Genomic DNA, 20,762 nt, shown 5'->3' with positions numbered 1-20,762 from the left:
ACAATACTCAAGGTGGGGCGCCTGGGTGGCTCAGTGGGTTAAGCCGCTGCCTTCGGCTCAGGTCATGATCCCAGGTCCTGGGTTCGAGCCCCACATCGGGCTTTCTGCTCAGCAGGGAGCCTGCTTCCTCCTCTCTCTCTGCCTGCCTCTCTGCTTACTTGTGATTTCTCTCTGTCAAATAAATAAATAAAATCTTTAAAAAAAAAAAAACAATACTCAAGGTAAAGTTTTAAAAAACCGATATGCTCATGTTAGATCTTACTTTTGTTTCCATATTTTTACTATTTTAAAGGTTATTTTAATAAATATATTCCTTATGTGCATATTCAATTATCTTCTCCAACCCAGTACTAGAAGTAAATTGTCAACTGTTCTTCAACAAGGTTGTACCATTTTTCACTACCACCAGCAGCTTTTAAGCATACTTGTTTCACCTCATCAATAAGTTTAATCAATAAGAAAGACCTGCTGATTTGTTAGCTGATTTCAATTTTTACATTTTTAAATGTTTTGAGACTCTGTATTAATTTATAATTCACCGATTGTTAATGAGGGTAAAAAGGCATATTTTGAAAGGCTTATTGGACCCTGGAAAAGGTTCTATGTATGGATCCTAGAACTCTTCTTGCTTTTCTGTTGTTATGGGAATGTCTTTCTTTTACTTGTTGATTTCAACAAAGTTTTTATTTATTAGGGATATTATTTTTTAAGCTTTCGTGGAGGTAGTAAATACTGAGTTTTAAAGAATTCAACAATAAGGAAACTAGTGAGTAGGCAGCAGAAACTGGCTCAGTCCTCACAGAACTGCTTCTTTTCTTCCCTCGTGTGCAACTAGACCAAATTTCCCAAGAGCCCTTGCACTCAGGAGTGGCCATAAGACAGTTCTAGCCGAGGGAGGGTGAGTAGAAGAAATATACGTCATTCAAACCTGGCCCGTGAAAACCTTCCATGTACCATACTCTCTTCTCTTTCTCAACCCCCACCCCTTCTCTGCACAGCACAGAAGGAACCTGATCTCCTAACTTTCATGAGAAAGTCCTCCTCCTCCTACTAATTAGGACACCCATGTAAGCTTGATGTGAGCAAACGATCAATGTTCTGTGTGTTAGGTGGCTGAGAATTCATCTCATGGCATCTTCCATCACCCTAACTACTCTTAAGAACTCCTTTAAAAAACAATAGTTTAGGGGCGCCTGGGTGGCTCAGTGGGTTAAGCAGCTGCCTTCGGCTCAGGTCATGATCTCAGAGTCCTGGGATCGAGCCCCGCATCGGGCTCTCTGCTCAGCGGGGAGCCTGCTTCCTCCTCTCTCTCTGCCTGCCTCTCTGCCTGCTTGTGATCTCTCTGTCAAATAAATAAAAATAAAAAAATATCTTTAAAAAGAAAAAAAAACAAAAAAAAACCAATAGTTTAGTAATTCTACTCTCAAAAATCTACTGTAAAGAAGTAATCTCAAATATGGACAAAGATTTAAGCACAAAGATGTTTCTCACATAGTTGTTACCATTACAGAATACTGAAAATAATGAAAATATCCAAAAATAATTAATGTTTGTTAATATGTACAATAGGTAATATTTACTTAACACTACTAAAGGTCTTGCCTCAGGCTAATATGCTTTCCATGCATTATCTCACTCATTCCCCAAACTAGATATTGGGCCCTATTATATCCCATTCTATAGATAATGCAAATCAAAGAACCATAGGTTAATTAGCTTTCCTGATCACACAGCCAGTGAATGGCAGACCTCAGATTCTGGTGTGCGTCTAACCCACATGCACTTAAGCACTCTTCTATGGTGCGTTCACATGAGGTCATGACTACAGCCACCAAACTCTGGGGCTAATGCTCAGGACGTTCAAAGCCAAAGCCACATCTAGATCATAATTTCACTAGGTTTAAAATTATACTTAGGAAAAGTGAAAGAAAATAATCTGTTGGCTATAAAACTATCTCTGGGCTGAGTGATTGTTACTTTTCCTCTGTCATTAAAATTTCTCTGTATAAAAAAAAAAATTTAAATAACCAGAATTTTAAAAATTATGTTTAGCATTGTGGGAAAAACTGGTATACTTATACATGTAAATTAATTAAATCCTTTTAGAAAACAATATAAGACAGCACACCATTAAGACATTCCTACTCTCTAAGGAATTTATGCCAAGGATATAATTCAAAATAAACATGAGGATGGCCTTTGTAGGAATATATATATATATATAATATATAATATATAATATATATATAATATATAATATTTATATGCAATTAAAGTGGAAAATAAATACATTTCCAACAATATGGAAATAAGCAAATTAGCATATTGAATAGATCGAAATATGGAAGAAATTTTCTAAAACAACAGTGTTCTAATTGTGAGGCAGAGGGACTATAGGTGATCTTTTTTCTTTAAAATTTTCTCTACTGAAAATTTAAATAATTTTCTTTAATGAACAATATCACAAAAGTTTCACGGTTTTGTTGCACTCAACTCGCTCTCAGCGTTATTGTGGTTTCTCATCTTCAGCCCCGTCAGTGAGACTCTTAAAGCCCTTTTACCAAATAGTTCACTAGTTGATAATAATGCAAAATTTTTTTTTAATTTTCAGAGGAAAAATTACGAAAGAAACCAAAGTATCACAACATTTATTTCTTTCCAGCAGTAGTTCAACTGAATTGGTTCACAGGAGCTAGTCTAAGAAAACAGATTCTGGGAAAAATTGAACTGTAATCAAATGCATTTTGTACGTCTGGTAATTTCTTTCCTCCCTTGCATTGGCTGCTTCAGTTTTACTCATGTCTCCTGGAATTAAAAGTTTCCAGGGGCTGGGATTAATTAAATTTTCACTAGGCTCTTTTAAAAAATGCTAATATGTTCTTCATTTTATAGTGTTTATTCCAGCAAGAGTGAACCAGGACACAGGTCCAAAAATACCTCTTTACTAAATGGGGACGTGAGACAAGATAAAAATGTAGACAATGAATTCAGTCAAGACTTACTCCAGGTACAGAGGCGATCATTTGCTTGCTCAGGATTGTTGACTCAGCTAGTTTGGTCCCAGCATCCGCACAAATAAACTAATAAGAAATTGAAAGCATAATTACTTTTAAGAGCACTCGGACAGTAGTCAGTTATTTATAGTTTTATTAACTCGGCTTAAATTCATTAGTGTTTACTCTCATGACAATCTGCTCTGGATATATGGGGCTTGCTAACCATGACAGTTTGTTCCTATCAGAAGTTCAGACTCGTAGGACCGAGAAGAACACAGATTCATACTTTACCCAGACAGCTAAGTGGCACGGAAACGGTGCATTCAATTGAGGGAGAAAGGAAAGATGTCAACACGGTCAGATTTATTCTGAAATTAGTTATTCTATTTATTCTTTAGTACTTCTTGACAGTTGCTGAATTCACATAGACTTTTCCAGACTTCATCATTACATTACACATTTTAAATGAAGACAGAAAAACAATCCATTTCACTGTGAGCATTCTGTTTCTTCCCATCCGAGGCCCCCCAGTTGCTGGGCTCTCTCACTTCACCCACACCTATCCTCTGTGCTGAAAATGACCCCGATCCCTGTCCTTTCCTCACGGAACTTTCACCCACTCCCACTGTAACAGTCATGACACTAGACTGCAGGGACCTACGAGTCTATGTTGCATCCTCCTACGGGATCTCCAAGAGTCCTACGGGCTCCCTGCACTTGCCCTCCAGCACTAGCTTTCGGCCTGACATCACAGAAGGGCACAGCAAAACTGTGTGAAGTGAATCAATGAACCAATAATGACAAGATCTTGATGGGGATGGATTTGCCAGGTTATGATTTCATTTACTTCATTACAGATGTTTGTAGGTGTTTCCCACTTAATACAACACCCAACTGGGTATTAATGGTTTCAGGAAAAAAGTTAAACATGAAGTCTGCAGAGTTTGCTATGTGCAATAAGGTCCTGCTTAATTTCCCTTCCCAGTGACCTCTGGCCAGTGGCCCCAACAACTTTGGCTTCCGTGGCTCTGGAAGAAGCTTGGACATTGACAGCCCTTCCCTCTTATTCCACTCTCACACTGGAAGGAAAGTTAGGTAGGTCAAAATGATGGGTCCTGCAAAGCAGGTTATGTCCCTGGTAAACTGGGGAGAAGTAATAAAGGTTTGGGTCATAGAGAAACATACAAGAAGGCCTTACAGAAAACAGAAACCAGCATACTGTCAGGCTCATCTGGGCTCAGAATCAGAGCATTAGTAGGTTTTGGCTAACAACACAGAGATTTCAGCCAAAGACCTTCCAAGGGCGCCCTGAGACTTCTTGTTCAAGACCTTGTTCAAGAGCTGGCCTTCAAGCGCGGTCCTCCAGGAGGAGTATTTCATCACAGAACTGAGCTGGGGGCCAGAGGAGAGTGAGCAGAGCTGTCATGGACAGCAGTGTACCAGGAGTAGATACATATCTCTACTCCACGTTCACACACAATCATCTCCATTTGCCTCAAATACAGTTACAGAAAGCTAAAGAATCTATTTGGCCACTAACTTTCACTCTGGCAAAGAAAGTACCAGCTAGTAACATCCAGGGAACACCTAAAATTTTCCATTATTTTATTCAGGATAGCTTACCACTAGGACTCATCCCTAATATAAGAAAAAGGAAATAAATCAGGATTAAAAAAAAAAAAAAAGGAAAGCCTAGAACTTTGGCCAGGACCTTTCAGTAAAAAAGTAATATGTCAGATGGAAGTACATGGTCAAAAGAAGAAATAGTCCCAACCTCTGGCAGACACTGCCTGTTCTCCCATAAAATGTGTCTTCAAAAGCTATCTGAGTCTGCAATCTAAGACAAACTACTTAGAACTAAGTTTCAAAACCTCCGTCAGGATACCAACATTTTAATTAATTTCTTTACATGAGAGCCAAGAGCTCTTAAATGAGAGCCAAGAGCCAAGGGGAGGACAGAAGGGCATACAAGTGTGAGGGAGGGGAGGCTCAGAGAAGTTCTGCTGGGGTTTCAAACTGAAGGCCCCCTAATCTGTGCTTCTATGGCCTGGCCATGCTCTTGAGAGCTACAGAAGATCCCTGGAGAAGCAGAACTTCAATGTCTCTATCTCCGTTCACAAAAAGCCCTTCTCGCCTCCCATACTCAGCAAAGCAGAACAAGTAGCATCATAGAAGCAGGTTGTCAGTCATATCATGTCAACGATGGGAGGCCAGATTAAAATGTCTGTTTTGTGGTAACTCTTACAAGACAGAATTAATCAAAAATCACCCTAAAGTTTATGGGAGTACCACAGAAAGCCTTGTGTATCAATGAGTATAAAAGTGGACAAGCCTCTAAAACCATCCACCATTTATTTTTTATCAATGTATTTCAATCCAGTGTAATTTGGGGGGTACCTGGCTGGCTCAGGTGGCAGAGCATGTAACTCTTGATCTCGGGGTTGTGAGCTGAAGCCCCATGTGTGGTATAAAGTTTACTTAAAATTTAAAAACATTTTTTTAAAAAATAAAAATTTAAAAATCCAGTGTAATTTTCACATAATATGTACAACTAAAACCTTAATCAACACTTCTATCTTTTTACACAGCTGCCAACCATGACCTGCAAAACCCCATTATGATTGTCCAGAATTGCTCACAATATAAAGATATAACTAAAACCAGAGAGGGAAAGGATGTTTGCCACAGAAGGGAGAATTCCATATTTTGAGACAGAAAGATGCCTAATGAATCGTGCACTCCCGCACGAACACAAAAGAATACAAAAGAAACACGACATCCATTATGTGTCACTGCTAAATTCATCATCAAAATGAGACTCAAAATAATATCTCCACCTCTCACCCAGAGAATGATCAGATTATTAGGAACTCAACTAATAATAATAACCCCACTTCAATAGTACCTGTGACTTAAAGACAACAGCCATCCCTCTGCCAAGTCTTTGTCCTCCAACCCACCACTAACCTATCTTTAAAAGCGAATGTTTCACCCACATGGTTTCTCACATGAGTCTATGCAGGTATAACCCACACAGTGGGAGAGCCACATGCAAATTAGCAGAATGTCTACTCTTGACACATAATGGGAGCTGAGGAAATGCTTTTTGATTTGGGCTTATATAGCCTTTACAGAGGCTTTTAATGAGTTATCACTCTGTTATGAAGACTCTGCTTTAATCCAGGTGAGAGAATACTTATAATAACCTATTACACACCAGTTATCTATAGCAGACCAGCCAAAGAGAAGAGGTTGCAGGTGAAAGCAAAAATGTCCACAGGTCTGAATGAAAACAAGGTAGGGCATCTGTCCAAAGTGCTGAAGGACTACATCCTGCTGGTCGACAATCTAGATTCTGAAGAACACACATAACTTTTTCAATTTGGCAAATTCTTTCCTATCTCCAAGTCTCTTTTCTTGAAAAAATAAAGAATCCACTTGTACATCTGAGGACTCCTGACTTGATACACAAGTCAGAGCAAGTACTAGCAGCCATGGCTAGATGGACCACAGTGAACAGTGGGAGATATCCCATGATAATGGGCCTCCAGAAGGAATTTTTAAGAATTAAAAAACCAATTGGTACCTATCTTACCTTGAAATATCTAAAACATGGGTGGCCCCATACCCCTTGGGGAAATTTTCCGTTGTTCTTTTAGAGCAGAGTATGTGGTAAAAAACAAAGATACCATCTATCTATGAGAAGAATGTAAATGGCTCCATGTTTGTGAACTCATTTACCCAGTCCATGATTAGGAAAGTAGTAACGGAGATACCCTAGTGATCCCTGTGGAAGGAAAGAATGAAGGGAAAATCCAAGGTCTGAGTCACTGACTCTCTTGCCACTAAAGGAGCCAGGGTCATTCAGGGTGGATCACTGGCGGTTTCTCCTTCCAATGAATGCTTTCCTTTCTGTTTCCAAGTTGCATTTTCAGTTAAACAAAGCCTCCCCCACTGCCATCAGGTGATGGTCGCTGATATCTGTGGAAGTCACTGTCATCCCCAGACAGATTATCTGTCTGTACTGTGAGCCTGGTCCCCCAGGTGCCAGGAACTGACACTCCATCAGTAAGGAGGAAAGCGTCTCTTGGACTCAGACTAGATTCTCTGGTCTAAGAGAAGCTACCAGACAACAGGCTATCACCTCCGCCGTCTTTCAGAGAAACCTGCAGGAAGCCTGCAGTCAAGGGCAAGAGAAAAAAGAACTGGGAAAACATCACAAAGATGTCCTATTCATGGAGAGAGATGGTAGATGCTTCTCCCTCAGCCCATGAGGAGCCCCATGGAGGACCTCCCTCCATGGTTTAGGAGGAACCACTGGGCAGATAAGGAAACTACCTCTGCTTTTTTTAAGCATGCTTAACTTTTTTTTCCTCTCGGTAATAAAAAGGGTTTATTCTAAGAGTACATAGAACAAAGATATATTACTTCAAAATAGTGTACTGTTTAAAATTTTTTCATCAGGAAGATTGAAACATTATCCTTAAGTCATTTTTCATGGACATGACCCCAAAGTGTCTCTGAAGTACCTTCTCCAACATAATTTTACAACTTGATTCTTTTTTTTTTAAAGATTTTATTTATCTGACAGACAGAGATCACAAGCAGACAGAGAGGCAGGCAGAGAGGGAGAGGGAAGCAGGCTCCCTGCTGAGCAGAGAGCCCGATGCGGGACTCGATCCCAGGACCCTGAGATCATGACCCGAGCCGAAGGCAGCGGCTTAACCCACTGAGCCACCCAGGCGCCCCTACAACTTGATTCTTAACATTTAATGATTCCATGACAAATACACCCTTGTTCTAAAATGATGAAGATGCTATTTATTTGAAATGGTATGTGAAAATCCAAAAAACACGTTCAGAACGACTTACTCTTTGGGGCTTCTTTATTCCTAAAGCTAATTTGTTTTTGCTATTTATTCACCTAGTGGTGATGCAATAATCACTGTTTTCATGGTTTCCTTAAGCACCGGGCAATTTAAGCTGTCAGTGTTCTTTTGCTGTCTTGTGACAAGTGCTTATTATGGTTGACTAACATACTTCACAGAAAACCAGCCCCCAGCAGCAGTCATGGCATGGGGTGCTAGACCCCAAGAAGATCAGCCACACAGATCAGCTCTGCTCAAGACTGAGGGCAATGAAGGGAATGTTCTCTGACCGAAGCAGGAAAACACCTTTTGGGCCTGGAGACCTAGGCTGTTTGGAGGTGGCAGGTCCCCATCCAGAACACCATCAGAAGCCAGTGACTCTCATTTACTGTCAACCTGATAGCTTAAATCCCTCATGGACCTTTCCCCTAAGCCCAGTCCCCCTGCCCTCTTCTGCAAGCTAGCATGGATCCCATTCATTCCTTATGGTCGGTTTGTGTCCAAGTTGCTTTTACTCAAAAGCAGTGAAGCTGCTTCAGCAGAAGTAGGAGGGGCTGGCCAAAGGGGCTGGCAATCCACCAGAAGAGAGTCCAAGTCAGCCCCTCCTTAGGAACTTGGGTACTTCCTGGCTGTGACTTGTCTTCTGTCTTCCTCTTGGGTTGTCTAGCATCCTGGTACAATGTGAGCTATTTTCTTTTGACTACAGTGTGCCTGACATTCATTGGTGGCATCGGCCAGTGATCACTGCTCTCAGAGGGCTTCAAGGCACCCCAGAAAACCAGACCATGGCTTACTGAGAGCACACCAACTTCTCACTAAATCTCATGCCTTTGAGAAACATCCCATTCTGGTTCTAAGGATTAAGAGTCTATGGTAGGGGAGGAGGGAAACCAGTGGTGGATATTAAATTGCTAAGTGAGAGCTGTTGTTCCTCCTCCTCTCCCAGGGAAACTCCTAAACTTCTGCACATACCTCAAGGCCCACACGGTCCCTCTTCCACACCGCTTCTCATTCAGTGCACACCTCTGCTACTGTACCTGTCACCCTGTGTTGGAAATGTCTGCCTACATGTCAACTTCACCCACTGGATAGTAAACTCCCAGGAGTAAGGGGCTATGGCTTATTCATTTCCCCAGTGCCTTGGCCAAGTCAGGGCTCCAATTGGCTTACTGAGCCTTCCTCTGTCTCCCAGGCTGAGTCAGCCACTCCCTCCTCTTTAGTACTTTCCATATTGTGCACATTCCCAGTAGAGTGGTTAGCCTAGGGTTTATGTCTATCACACTGCCATATCTCCAGAACCTAGCCCGAGACAGGTGGTCAGTAAATACTTGTAATGGGAGATACCACTGGACAGTCAATGTGGCTATTCGTCAATGGTCAATGGGGCCAGATGACGGAAGACCTCATAGCTCAGGTCAGTGCAGATTTTCAGCGCAGGGAGTGATCTGATAAGAAGCAGAGTTTGAGCAAAACTCCTTTAGTCAGCCTGAGGCCAGAGGGCTGCATTTGTATGGAGAGAGGGAAAGGCAGTGCAAACAGCTAGGAGCTGTTAAGGTGAGAGGGGCAAGTGAGGCCAGGAGCCTGATGGGGCTGTGTTCCACACTGAGTAGACCCTGGCTGTTGTGGTCACCACTGATGCCAGCTGTGCGGTCTTGGGCAAGTCACTGAACCCCACTGAGCCCAGTCTCTCAGCTGTGACACAGAACTAATATCTCCCACTGTTGTAAGGATTAAGTGAGGGGAGGATTAAAGCACCCAGCACACTGCCGGGCACACGACAGGTGCTTATGGTTTTCCTTCGCCCTCATCTCTCTCACTGGCACCCCAGGTACCTAAGATTCAGGAACACTTGTCTAGTTCTTTGATATCAAGACCCCATTGTCCCCTAGTCATTTAACCTCAACCTTGTAGGTCCAGACTCTAACACTGGTCTTCATGCTCATCGGGAAGAAATAAAACAGCTGTGACTCGTTTCTTAAGCACTTTGCACAAAGGCAATCTGAATGATACCCGGTCCCAGGTATAGCAGAAGTCTACGTCTTTAAGTCTAGCCTTGGTGTGTGAGGTGGGGTCCCAGTCTACCTGATCCCCTGCCAACTTCTCTAATGTAGCCAGCCTTTCTCAACCTCATCCTCAGGCCATTATCCCTAAATTTAGTTCACCTTCCCATTAATACCTCCCCCCCATTGCTTGAAGCCAGTCAGCCCCTGGTGCTGAACCCCAACCTCAAAGAAAGACTTTTGGCTACACCCACCAGTCCTTTGTGGCCTACGTCACATGCCACCTCTTTCATGAAGTCTTCCCTGATTTCACATCATAGGACATGGGTTGCCTCCTGCTCTTAACACCCCCCCCCCAGGACTTTGTTTATATATAATTCCTCTCACAGTACTGGTGAGAGTCTATCTTATGTGTTAAAAACCCGCATACTTGTCTAAGACGCTGAGCTAAGGATGCCAGGGATGGAGGGCCTCAGCCCCTCATTAGCAATCCTACAGCCAAGAGCCTCAACTCAGTAAGTTCTCCAGAATCTTTCTTGTACGCATTCAAGCCCCTCTGCCTCAGGGCTCCCAAGGGTGCTGGTGCTTTTCACATCCACCTGCCACCCCAGCTGGACTCCATACGTCCTGCCACTTGACTGTGTGGTCAGGCCCACCCTCTCCTTCAATTCTGCTTCACAGAGATGTGGCGACCCACCCATATGCACGTGACTCTGCAACCAGATCTCAGCCTGGTCCCTCACTTGTGGCTTCATCAGTCCCCTGCCAGGTCCGGTAGCTGTTCACAAGCTGCCCTCCGACCTACCCAGCTGTTAATTTCTTGAAGGTAGAAATTAGTGTTCCCATCTTCTTTTGGTCCCTCACAGTCCTAGTTCCACCACAGGAACAAAGTAAATGTGCCCTTTCTGTCTTGTTTACCCAGCGGGAGTGCCAAGTGCATAATATTACTTAGGTCACGGCTCATATAAGATAGATTAGTTCTCGTTTCTGGGCGGAGTTCTTCGATATGTGCATATGCCCCACACCTTCACTTAATTTTTCCAAACACGGTGCATCTCATGAAAAGTGTTGCAAAAAACGCAGAAGCCCACCTGGACAAGCAGGAGGAGGTTTGTATCTGGTAAAGGGGATTTGAGCTTCAGGGCCTGCAGGAGTTCCAGAACAACACTACGAGACAAGTAGAATTTATCCCGCTCCTAAACAGAACAGAAGAGAAGAAGGTAAGCTAGTGTAAAAACTCAGTTAGAACAGACCTATGTCAAAAGAGCTTCCAGGAAATTCACAGGTTGGAAATGAAAACCAGTATTTGAAAATGCATAATGAACTGTCCTTAAGAAATAAAATTCAAATGAAAAAGAAAAAATTTAAAGGGCATTTTTGTGTGTGTAACAAGTTTACAGAAGCACCGAGAACACATAATTCAATGGATAAGAAAAAGATAGGATATCTCTTAAACACTGAACCCACTGGATTAGGTTCTTGTTCACAAGAAATGATAAGTTCCAAGAAATGCAGAAATTAAATCAAAAAGCATTATTCCCAAAAGGAAATGATTTAGAGAGGAACTTATACAGCGATTTTCAGGGTCTTGTGGCCTCTCTAAAGAACTTACTTTTCAAACGGGCTGCTTAAGCACGCAGAAAAACAGATGGAATGTACCATGTACTACCACTCTTCTTGGCCACATCGGGACATTTTGCTCCACTTAACATTTTTCAGGATAAATAAGACATCCCAGAGAGGCGCCCGGGTGGCTCAGTTGGTTAAGCGTCTGACTCTTGGTTTCTACTCAGACCATGATCTCAGGGTTGTGAGATCAAGGCCCACATCAGGCTCTGTGCTGGGCACAGAGCCTACTTAAGATTCTCTCTCCCTCTTTCTCTGCCCCTCCCCCAACAACTCACGCACACACTCCTTAAAAAAAAAAAAAAATCACAGAAACTGTTGAAACAACCTATATGGTGTTCTCTTTTCTTTCTCCCTTCCTTGAAGTAGCCACTATTTTGAACCCGGTGCTCATGATTTCACATATGTTTTTACTACCTATGCATGCCTTTGTTACAAGATGTAATACTATTTTTCATGTCTTTGTAACTTTCTATGATAGTGTCATACTGCGCATTTCTTTCTGCAACTTACAATTTCTCGCTACATTATATTTTTGAAATTAGTTCCTACTGTTACATGTAGCTCTAGTTCTTTCAAATAAATGGCTTAATTACATTTTATTATATGAACATACCGAAATTCATTGATCTGTTCTCCTGTTAATAGAACATGAGATCATTTTCAATTTTGTACGTTTTTTTTTTAATTGCCAATGACAACACACATGCAGAAAAGTACATAGGACATAAAGGTGCAGATGAAATGGATTTGTATAGACTGAATGTCAAGGTCAAAGTGCCAGCACCTCAAAAGCCTGTTGCGTGTCCTTTCCTGATCATAACCAGAGTAACCAAGTAACCAGAGACCCAACGGGTCTGCATCCACTTTCTTTTTTTTTTCCCTTATTTTTATTCATGGTGTACTACTTCCTTGTATGTCCGATGAGCTCTGCATACTGAATGGTGTATTTAAAAAGTTATTTCTAGAAATCATGCGAGGCCTGAAATGTTCTCTTCATCCAAAGAGCTCTCTGTTTCCTTTTTGCCAGCTCCCTGAAGGCACTAGCCTGGTCCAGGTTACCTTAACACACAAGCCCTATAATAGCTTATCTTGAGCCACCAGAGGGTGTGACACTGAGCTCGATGGCTGTGAGGATGATTTTACCTCCGGGTTATCTTTACTTTGTTGTCTTGACCAAACTGGGGTTGGGGGGTGCAGAATCAGACCAAGTTCCTGTTCTTTGAAGGTCCTGGATTCTGACTCTTGTTCCCCTCCTGGATCTTCTGGAATTACAACTCAGCCTCTTAGTCACATCTCTGCACTTCTATGCTCTCCCTGATCTTAGCCTGGTGATTCATCTAATATCTGGTTAGCATTTTGATGCACTGAAGTTTTCAAAAAATATTCTGTTCGCTTCTTTTTTAACTTTTTAAGTGGGAAGATAGGTTCAAATGATCTAGCCCATTATTATCTGGAGAGAATTCTTAACTTTTAATTGAAATTACACTAAATCTATAGGTTATTTTGTGAGAATTAACTGTCTTTATTATGCTGGGTCCTCAACCATGAACACGAGATCTATCTCCATTTATTTAACATTGTTGAGTAAAACTTTCTGGTTATCTTCATAAAGTTCTTGCACATTTTTGTTAGATTTATTCTCTGTTGACACAATAAATGACATTTTTAAAGTACATTTTGTAATCATTTGTAGCTGAATAGTAAAGGTGGATGATTCCTGGGTAATCATTTGTAAGCACCATCCTTGCTGAACTCTCTCACAGAAGTTATAAAAAGGTGTCTACAAGTATATTTTCTTCAGTTCATTTGTAATTACATCATCTGTGGAAAATGAGAGTTTTATTTTTCCTTTCCAGTCCTTATACATTTGATTTCTTCCTCCTATCTTACTGAATTGAGTGGGACCTCCTGGACCATAATGAACAGGAGAAGTGATAGTGGACATTCTTGTCTTACTTAGTATTTTGAAAGGACTACGTTGACATTTCACCAGGAAGTATAACGTTTCCTAGAGGTTTCTGGGTAACTTGGTGACATAAATCAATATTCTAACATTTAAACCATTCTTATATTCCAAGCAAATCCTCACTGGACCAGGAGGCTTTATTTTTTAACATACTAATTTGCTATTATTCATCCAGAATTTTTATACCTTTAAAGTAAAATTGGCCTGTAATTTTCCTTTCTCCCACTGCCCTTGTCTGTTTGGTATCACCATTCTACTGGCTTCATAAAAGATGTTGGAAGCATTCCTTTCTTTCGATTATATTAGTTTGCACAAAGTAGAGCTCAATCTGTTCCTTTGGTGTTTAATAGTAAAATTGTCTTTAAAACTGGGACAGTTTCTCATTAGTGATTCCGTTTCCTTAATCATTGATGTCCAGCCTTTTTTTTTTTTTTTTTTAGTTGTCATATGTTACATTTTTTTTAGAAAATTGTCCCTATGGTCCAAGATTCCAAATTTACGAGCACAGAGTTGTTCGTTTCAAAGTCTCTAATACATCTAGAGTTATATTCCCTTTCACATTGCTGATATGTTTTATCCGTGCCTTTTCTCTGCTTCCCTTAATCAGTCTGGCCAAAGTTCTGCCAGTGTTATTGGTCTAATCCGGGAGCCCCCTTCTGGTTGTACAGATCCTCCACTGAAGTCATGTTTTCCATCTCATTAATTCCTGCTCTTCTCTCTATTATTTCCTTCCTTTAAATTATCTTATGGTTACTCTGTTATGTTTATTTTAACTTGAATTGTTAGCTCATTTCATTTCTCTTTTTTTTCAACAGAAGTATTTAAGACTACACCTTTTCTTCTAAATATCTCTGTAGCTATAGATCCCAACAGTTAGAATGTAGTATTTTCATATTTGTGTGGTTCTAAATATTTTTCTAAATTCTCTTATCTCCTTTGATGTATGAATCATTTAAAAGTGTATTTCAAATTTCCAAATATAGCAAGTCCTAGACACCATTAATCCAGTAAGTACCTTTGTATGAATTCGAAAGAGGGCACACACACACACACACAGAACAAACACATATACATATGAACACACCCTGTAAACCCGAAAAACGCTGTGCACTTCCAGAGCCGCGCTCTCGGTAGGCCTGGCTGCACGCATGCCGTGCCCGGTCACTCACTCTCACAAGCCCTAGGCACCACACACGTACACATTCTACACACACCCCACCCCTGCAAAGGGACCTGGTTAGGGTCCGAATCTGGCAAGGGGCCGGGACTTAGACATCTGACAAGAGGGACAGTCAAGAGAAGATCTCGAAGGCCCCTGGGTGGTAGCTGGGACAGGGCCTGGCCACCTACACGTGTGTGTGTGCCAGGAATGTGTGCGCGTGTGCTATTCTCCACCCTCTGAGACGGTGCAGCTTTTTGCGGGGGGGGGTGCCTATCCCAGCTGCTCGAGGGCTTGACCAGGAGGCCCCAAATCTCAGTACAAACCAGCCTCAATACTCACATAAAAAGTAGTCTGTCCAAGATGTGTGTGGCCTCCCCTTAGATATGGAGCTTTTCTCTAGGTCACCCTTAAACACTTCTGTGCAGTTATGACTTTGTTATTAATCTATAATTCAACTGCATTGTGATTAAAGAACTTGGTCTCTTTGAAACAGATTCCCCAGTGTGTGTTAAGACTTTATTTGTGGCCTGGGGCTCCTGGATGGCTCAGTCGGTTGAGTGTCTGACTCTTGATTTCAGCTCGGGTCTTGATCTCATGAGTTCAAGTCCTGCATTGGGCTCCACACTTGGTATAGAGCCAAATGAAATGAAATGAAATGAAATGAAATGAAATGAAATACTTTATTTTGGTCTATTACCTGTCCTATGTTTACAAATGTTATGTATATGCTTTTTCTTTTCCTTTTTTTATTACATTATGTTAGTCACCATACAGTACCTCATTAGTTATTGATGTAGAGTTCTGTGATTCATTGTTTGTGTATAACACCCAGTGCTCCATGCAAAACATGCCCTTCTTAATACCCATCACTGGGCTCACCCACCCCCCACACCCTTCCCCTCTTAAACCCTCAGTCTATTTCCCAGAGTCCATAGTCACTCATGATTCTACTCCCCCTCCAATTTCCCCCACTTCTTTTTTCCCTTCCTTCTTCTAATGTCCTCCATGTTATTCCTTCTGTTCCACAAATAAGTGAAACCATATGACAATTGACTTTCTCAGCTTGGCTTATTTTACTCAGCATAATCTCCTCCAGTCCCATCCATGTTGATGTAAAAGTTGGGTATTCATCCTTTCTGATGGCTGAGTAATATTCCAATGTTTATATGGCTATATCTTCTTTATCCATTCATCTGTTGAAGGGTATCTCGGCTCTTTCCACAGTTTGGCTTTTGTGGACATTGCTGCTATGAACATTGGGGTGCATGTGGCCCTTCTTTTCACTACATCTGTATCTTTGGGGTAAATACCCAGTAGTGCAATTGCTGAGTCACCGGGTAGCTCTATTTTTAACTTTTTTTTTAAACTTTTTGTGGAACCTCTACACTGTTTTCCAAAGCTCTATACAGAAGAGTGAAACTCAACCATTCTCTTACACCATACACAAAGATAAACTCTAAATGGATGAAAGACCTTGATGTGAGACAGGAATCTATCAAAATCCTAGAGGAAAACATAGGTGGTAACCTCTTTGACATCGGCCACAGTAACTTCTTTCAAGACACGTCTCCAAAGGCAAGGGAAACAAAAGCAAAATGAACTTTCGGGACTTCATCAAGACAAAAAGCTTTTGCAAAGCAAAGGAAACAGTCAACAAGACAAAGAGGCAACCCACAGGATGGGAGAAGATATTTGCAAATGACACAACAGATAAAGGGCTGGTATCCAAGATCTATAAAGAACTTCTCAAACTCAAACCCCAAAAGCAAGTCAAAAAATGGACAGTAGACATGAACAGACACTTCTCAAAAGAAGACATATGAATGGCTAAAAGACACATGAAAAAATGTTCAACATCATTATCCATCAGGGAGATTCAAATTAAAACCACATTGAGATACCACCTTACACCAGTTACAATGGCAAAAATTGACAAGGCAAAAACAACAAATGCAACAACAAATGCTGGAGAGGATGTGGAGAAAGGGGAACCCTCTTACACTGTTGGTGGGAATGCAAGCTGGTATAGCTACTTGGTATATGCTCTTTCTAAAATACATTCTCAAACTGGTGAATTCAAGATTCTTTATACGTCTATTGGATTCGATTTGCTCCTTACATTGTTCAAATCTATTCATTTTTTATCTGCTTGATCTATTAATTACTGAAAGAGATGTGTCAAAATCTCCCATTATGAGTATGAATTTGACAACTTCTCTTTGTAATTCTATTCATTTTTTTGTTTATATATATTAAGCCTGTATTATTAACTGTACAAGTTTTAGAGCAGTCACATTTTTCTAAAGAATTGTTCCTTTTATCAATATAGGGCAACCTTTTTTATAAAAATAATTTTTAACTTGGATTCTGTTTACTGGTTTCAGCTTTATTTTAATTAGTATTTGCCTGGTATATTTTTAAACTATTTTTCTTTCACACTTTCAACAGTGTCTTTAGATGTGTTTTAGAGGTATCTCTTATAAATAACACATAGCTGAATTTTAAAAATCAAATCCAAAAATTCCTGGGATATCTGGGTGACTCAGTTGGCTAAGCCTCTGACTCTTGGTTTCAGCTCAGGTCATGATCTCAGTGTCTTGAGACTGAGCCCTGAGATGGGCTCTGTGCTCAGCATGGGATCTGCTTCAGAATCTCTTTCTTTCCCTCTGCTCCTCTCCTCCCGCCTCTCTCTCACTCTCTCTAAAATAAATAAATCTTTTTTAAAAATCCCAAAATTCCTTATATTCATTGTGATTATTAGATTATTGGATTCATTTCTACTCTAGCTCATGGTGGATTATTTCTTTAAATGTTCTATAATTTTAGTTTGTAAATTCATGTTCATCAGGACTGTAATTCTGGAAATTGTTAGGTCTAGACTGAAGTCATACCCATCCAGAGTGGTTTGAGGATAGGTTTTGAGCTTACTTCTACCAAACACTCCAATGCTCTGTATCAATGTTACTTGACTTTTCATTCTGGGGGCTCACAGAGTACGTAGGTATCTTAAATTCACACTCCAAATATGTTCAAAGATAGGTTCATGTTACTAATTCTCAAAGGAAACTATAAATCTTTCTAGGTTCCTGGGCTTAGATTCCATTCTTTGTCACCTCTATATAGGAATATATTCTTTCCAAATCACCCTTTTACTAAATGTATACCTTTTCGAGGGTTTTTTCTACTGGGGATGACTCAGAGCCAACTCCAAGCCTGAAACAGTCCCGAGACCTTCTCTGTGTGGGCTTTAAACCACAAGCCTCTAATGATAATTGGTGCAGAGTATGGTGGAACAGAGTATGGTGTTTTCTCAAAAAATTAAAAATAGAAATACCATAAAATCCAGTAATTCCACTACTGGGTATTTACCCAAAGAAAACAAAAACACTAATTCAAAAAGATATATGTACCCTTATATTTACTGCAGTATTATTTACACTAGGCAAGATATGGAACAACATAAGTGTCCACTGATAAATGAGTGAATAAAGAAGATACACACACACACACACACACACTGGAATATTACTCAGAATGGAATCTTGCCATTTGAGATAACACAGATAGAACTAAAGGGTTTTAGGCTAAGTGAAACATGTCAGGCAGAAATACAAAGTGCTACATAATTTCCCTTATATGTGGAATCCGAAAAACAAAACAATCAAAAAACAAACTCTAAAATACAGAGAACAAACTGTTGGTTGCCAAGGGGAGAAGGGTGAGGGGATGCATGAAACAGATAAAGGAGATTAAAAGACATAAATTTCCAGTTATATAAATAAGTAATATGCGGAGATGAAAAGTATAGCATGGAGGATAAAGTCAATAATATTGTTGTAATTGTAATGATGTTATTGTAATAATGTTGTTATTGTAATGATGTTGTATGATGACAGATATATTTATCATGGTGAGCATTAAGTAATGTATAGAATTGTTCAATCAATATGGTATACACCTGAAATTAACATAACATTGTATGTTGATTAAAATAAATGTAAATAAACTAAAATAAATAAACTAAAAATATATAACTCAACTAAAATAAATAAATAAAATAAAATAAAATTAGATATATGCAAATCTAAACAACAAAACTTGAGCCACTAAGCTCCTAAGACAAGTAACTCCCTCACCTCAAGACCGTTACGGTATCAGCTTATATGCTTACCACTCTGGTTCTCAATTTCTTCTCCAATTTTGCACCTTTCACTTTTACAATCATGTTCATTACATTTTGTCCAGCACTTCTATCCTTTTAAGTGAGACCATTTTCAACTACCTAGATGGCCAGATTGCCAGAAAGAAAATTCTCCAAAGCTCTTACCTTTCCATGCTTTTTCTCTTGATTAAATAATGGAGAAGGCTCAATTAGACAATGTTCTTTCTTAAATTATTTTCAATAGCTTCCCATTACCCCTGAAGAAGATGGGAACACTCCAAGACTTAAGCTTCCTACCAAAAATAGTCATTTGAGTTGGACAACTGCGAATGGGTAGATGACAAGAGCAAGTCAGAAGGTCACTAACATGATGATTGGTTAGGAAGGCACATAATGTATAATGAGTGTTCAAAACTAGGAATATCTTGACTTCAAAATAATGGAAGGTCCTCTGTAATCAATCTTTATAATGCACAGCATGGGAAGCATACACTTATTATGGTTTTTCCTCTAAAAAATGTATAATTTAAATACACCAAGCATAAACAAAATTAAGAAATAAAATGACTTCTTTTCATTGTATTCGTATATGTCTTCATTGTTTCTGGTACTGTGCCCTGATCTACTGTGTACCGATCTATTGTTGTAAATGACCAAAAAAAAAAAAAAAAGGAGTAAGTTCTTTTCAGGAAAGATTTGAAAGAAGAAAAAATGCTGATTTTTTGGATACTTAGAAAACATATTGTTCCAGGCAGAGTAGTAATTTCTAATCAGAAAGACTAAAGAGAGGATTATCATGGAACACTTAACATGGTAAAATGGACACAAGTTCGTAAGAAAAAAGACAAGAGTGTTTTAAATAGAATGAAAGCCTTAATATAAAATTAGATTTTTTTTAATGGGGGAAAATAAAAGGCTTATACAAGTGGACAACATGAGTAAAGGAATATTCTGAATGTTCAAGGAAGAACAACAGGAACAGACCCCACTGAAAATAAAGTTGGAACATTTGGAAATTGGAAGAGGAACATCGCATACTGTTCTTAAGGACAGAGACGCTCCCAGTTGGCCCTGCCTTTCCATAAGGATAGCGTCTCCCAGCTCCAACAAGGTTGCTATGTGCACGGGGCAAGCAGTACTTTTCCACTTTCTCGGTAGTGGGCCAGGGGAGACGAAAGATAATGCAATATAGAAACCATTATGAAGGCAAGATGACAAAAGATGAGATTACAATCTCAGAGGCCAAGAACCCAGAACTGGGGAGACAGACAAGTGATGAGAATTAAGGAGCACTCTAAGGGATTTTACAAATGATAGGCTGATATTTTTCTACTTTGAGTATGAAAATGACATGCCGTGATGGCTTGCCCACTAATCATGAGATGGTGAACTTGAAAAGGACCTTCAGAGGTCATTTAGACCACCTGCTCATTTCATTTACAATATCTCTTCTCTTCTAAACCATACGACACTCATTTTTCCAAATGTGCATATGTGAGGTACAGTTTATATATATATATATATATATTTGCATAGAGCGTTTCCTTCCAATGATACTTATTAGACCTCAGTAAACTGCTCAGGTTTAACTATATTGAAGCGATTAACCTAACAAGCATTGACACTGTTTAGAAACAATGTTCCTGACAGTTTCCAGTTTCCCGGGAACAAACATGTAGGCAAGCTTACCTTCGTGAAAGCTCGGTAACAGAGACCACACACCTCCACCAGGTAGGCCAGCGTGAAGACAGAGTTCTGAATCACAAAGCTGAGCAGTTTTGAAAATGGCTCCAACAGACTCTGCAATGAGATTGGGGCCAAATAAAATCAATTGTTGATTCTTTCATTAAAAAAAAAAAAGTCTTAAAATCTTCTGGTACTTTAACTAACGGGATCATTCTTTCATTTAAAATCTGCTTCCTGGGGGCGCCTGGGTGGCTCAGTGGGTTGAGCCGCTGCCTTCGGCTCAGGTCATGATC

General features: G+C 40.1%; 1 protein-coding gene across 2 annotated transcripts in view; it reads right to left on the bottom strand.

Annotated features, from left to right (window-relative positions):
• The window catches only part of UNC79 (unc-79 homolog, NALCN channel complex subunit), a 247,835-nt gene that overhangs the window by 23,094 nt on the left and 203,979 nt on the right, over positions 1 to 20,762 (bottom strand). For both annotated transcript variants that reach the window (XM_047738927.1, XM_047738926.1), the window contains exons 43-45: positions 20,473 to 20,583; positions 10,956 to 11,060; positions 3,003 to 3,080 (exon numbers count right to left, since the gene is read on the bottom strand). In XM_047738927.1, the coding sequence (XP_047594883.1) occupies positions 3,003 to 3,080; positions 10,956 to 11,060; positions 20,473 to 20,583 (294 nt within the window). The remainder of the gene's footprint in view (positions 1 to 3,002; positions 3,081 to 10,955; positions 11,061 to 20,472; positions 20,584 to 20,762) is intronic.

Source organism: Lutra lutra, chromosome 7 (assembly GCF_902655055.1).
Source record: "Lutra lutra chromosome 7, mLutLut1.2, whole genome shotgun sequence".
Classification (NCBI taxonomy): Eukaryota; Metazoa; Chordata; class Mammalia; order Carnivora; family Mustelidae; genus Lutra; species Lutra lutra.
The sequence above is the reverse complement of the archived record's forward strand: the minus strand, read 5'-3'. Positions and strand labels throughout refer to the sequence as shown.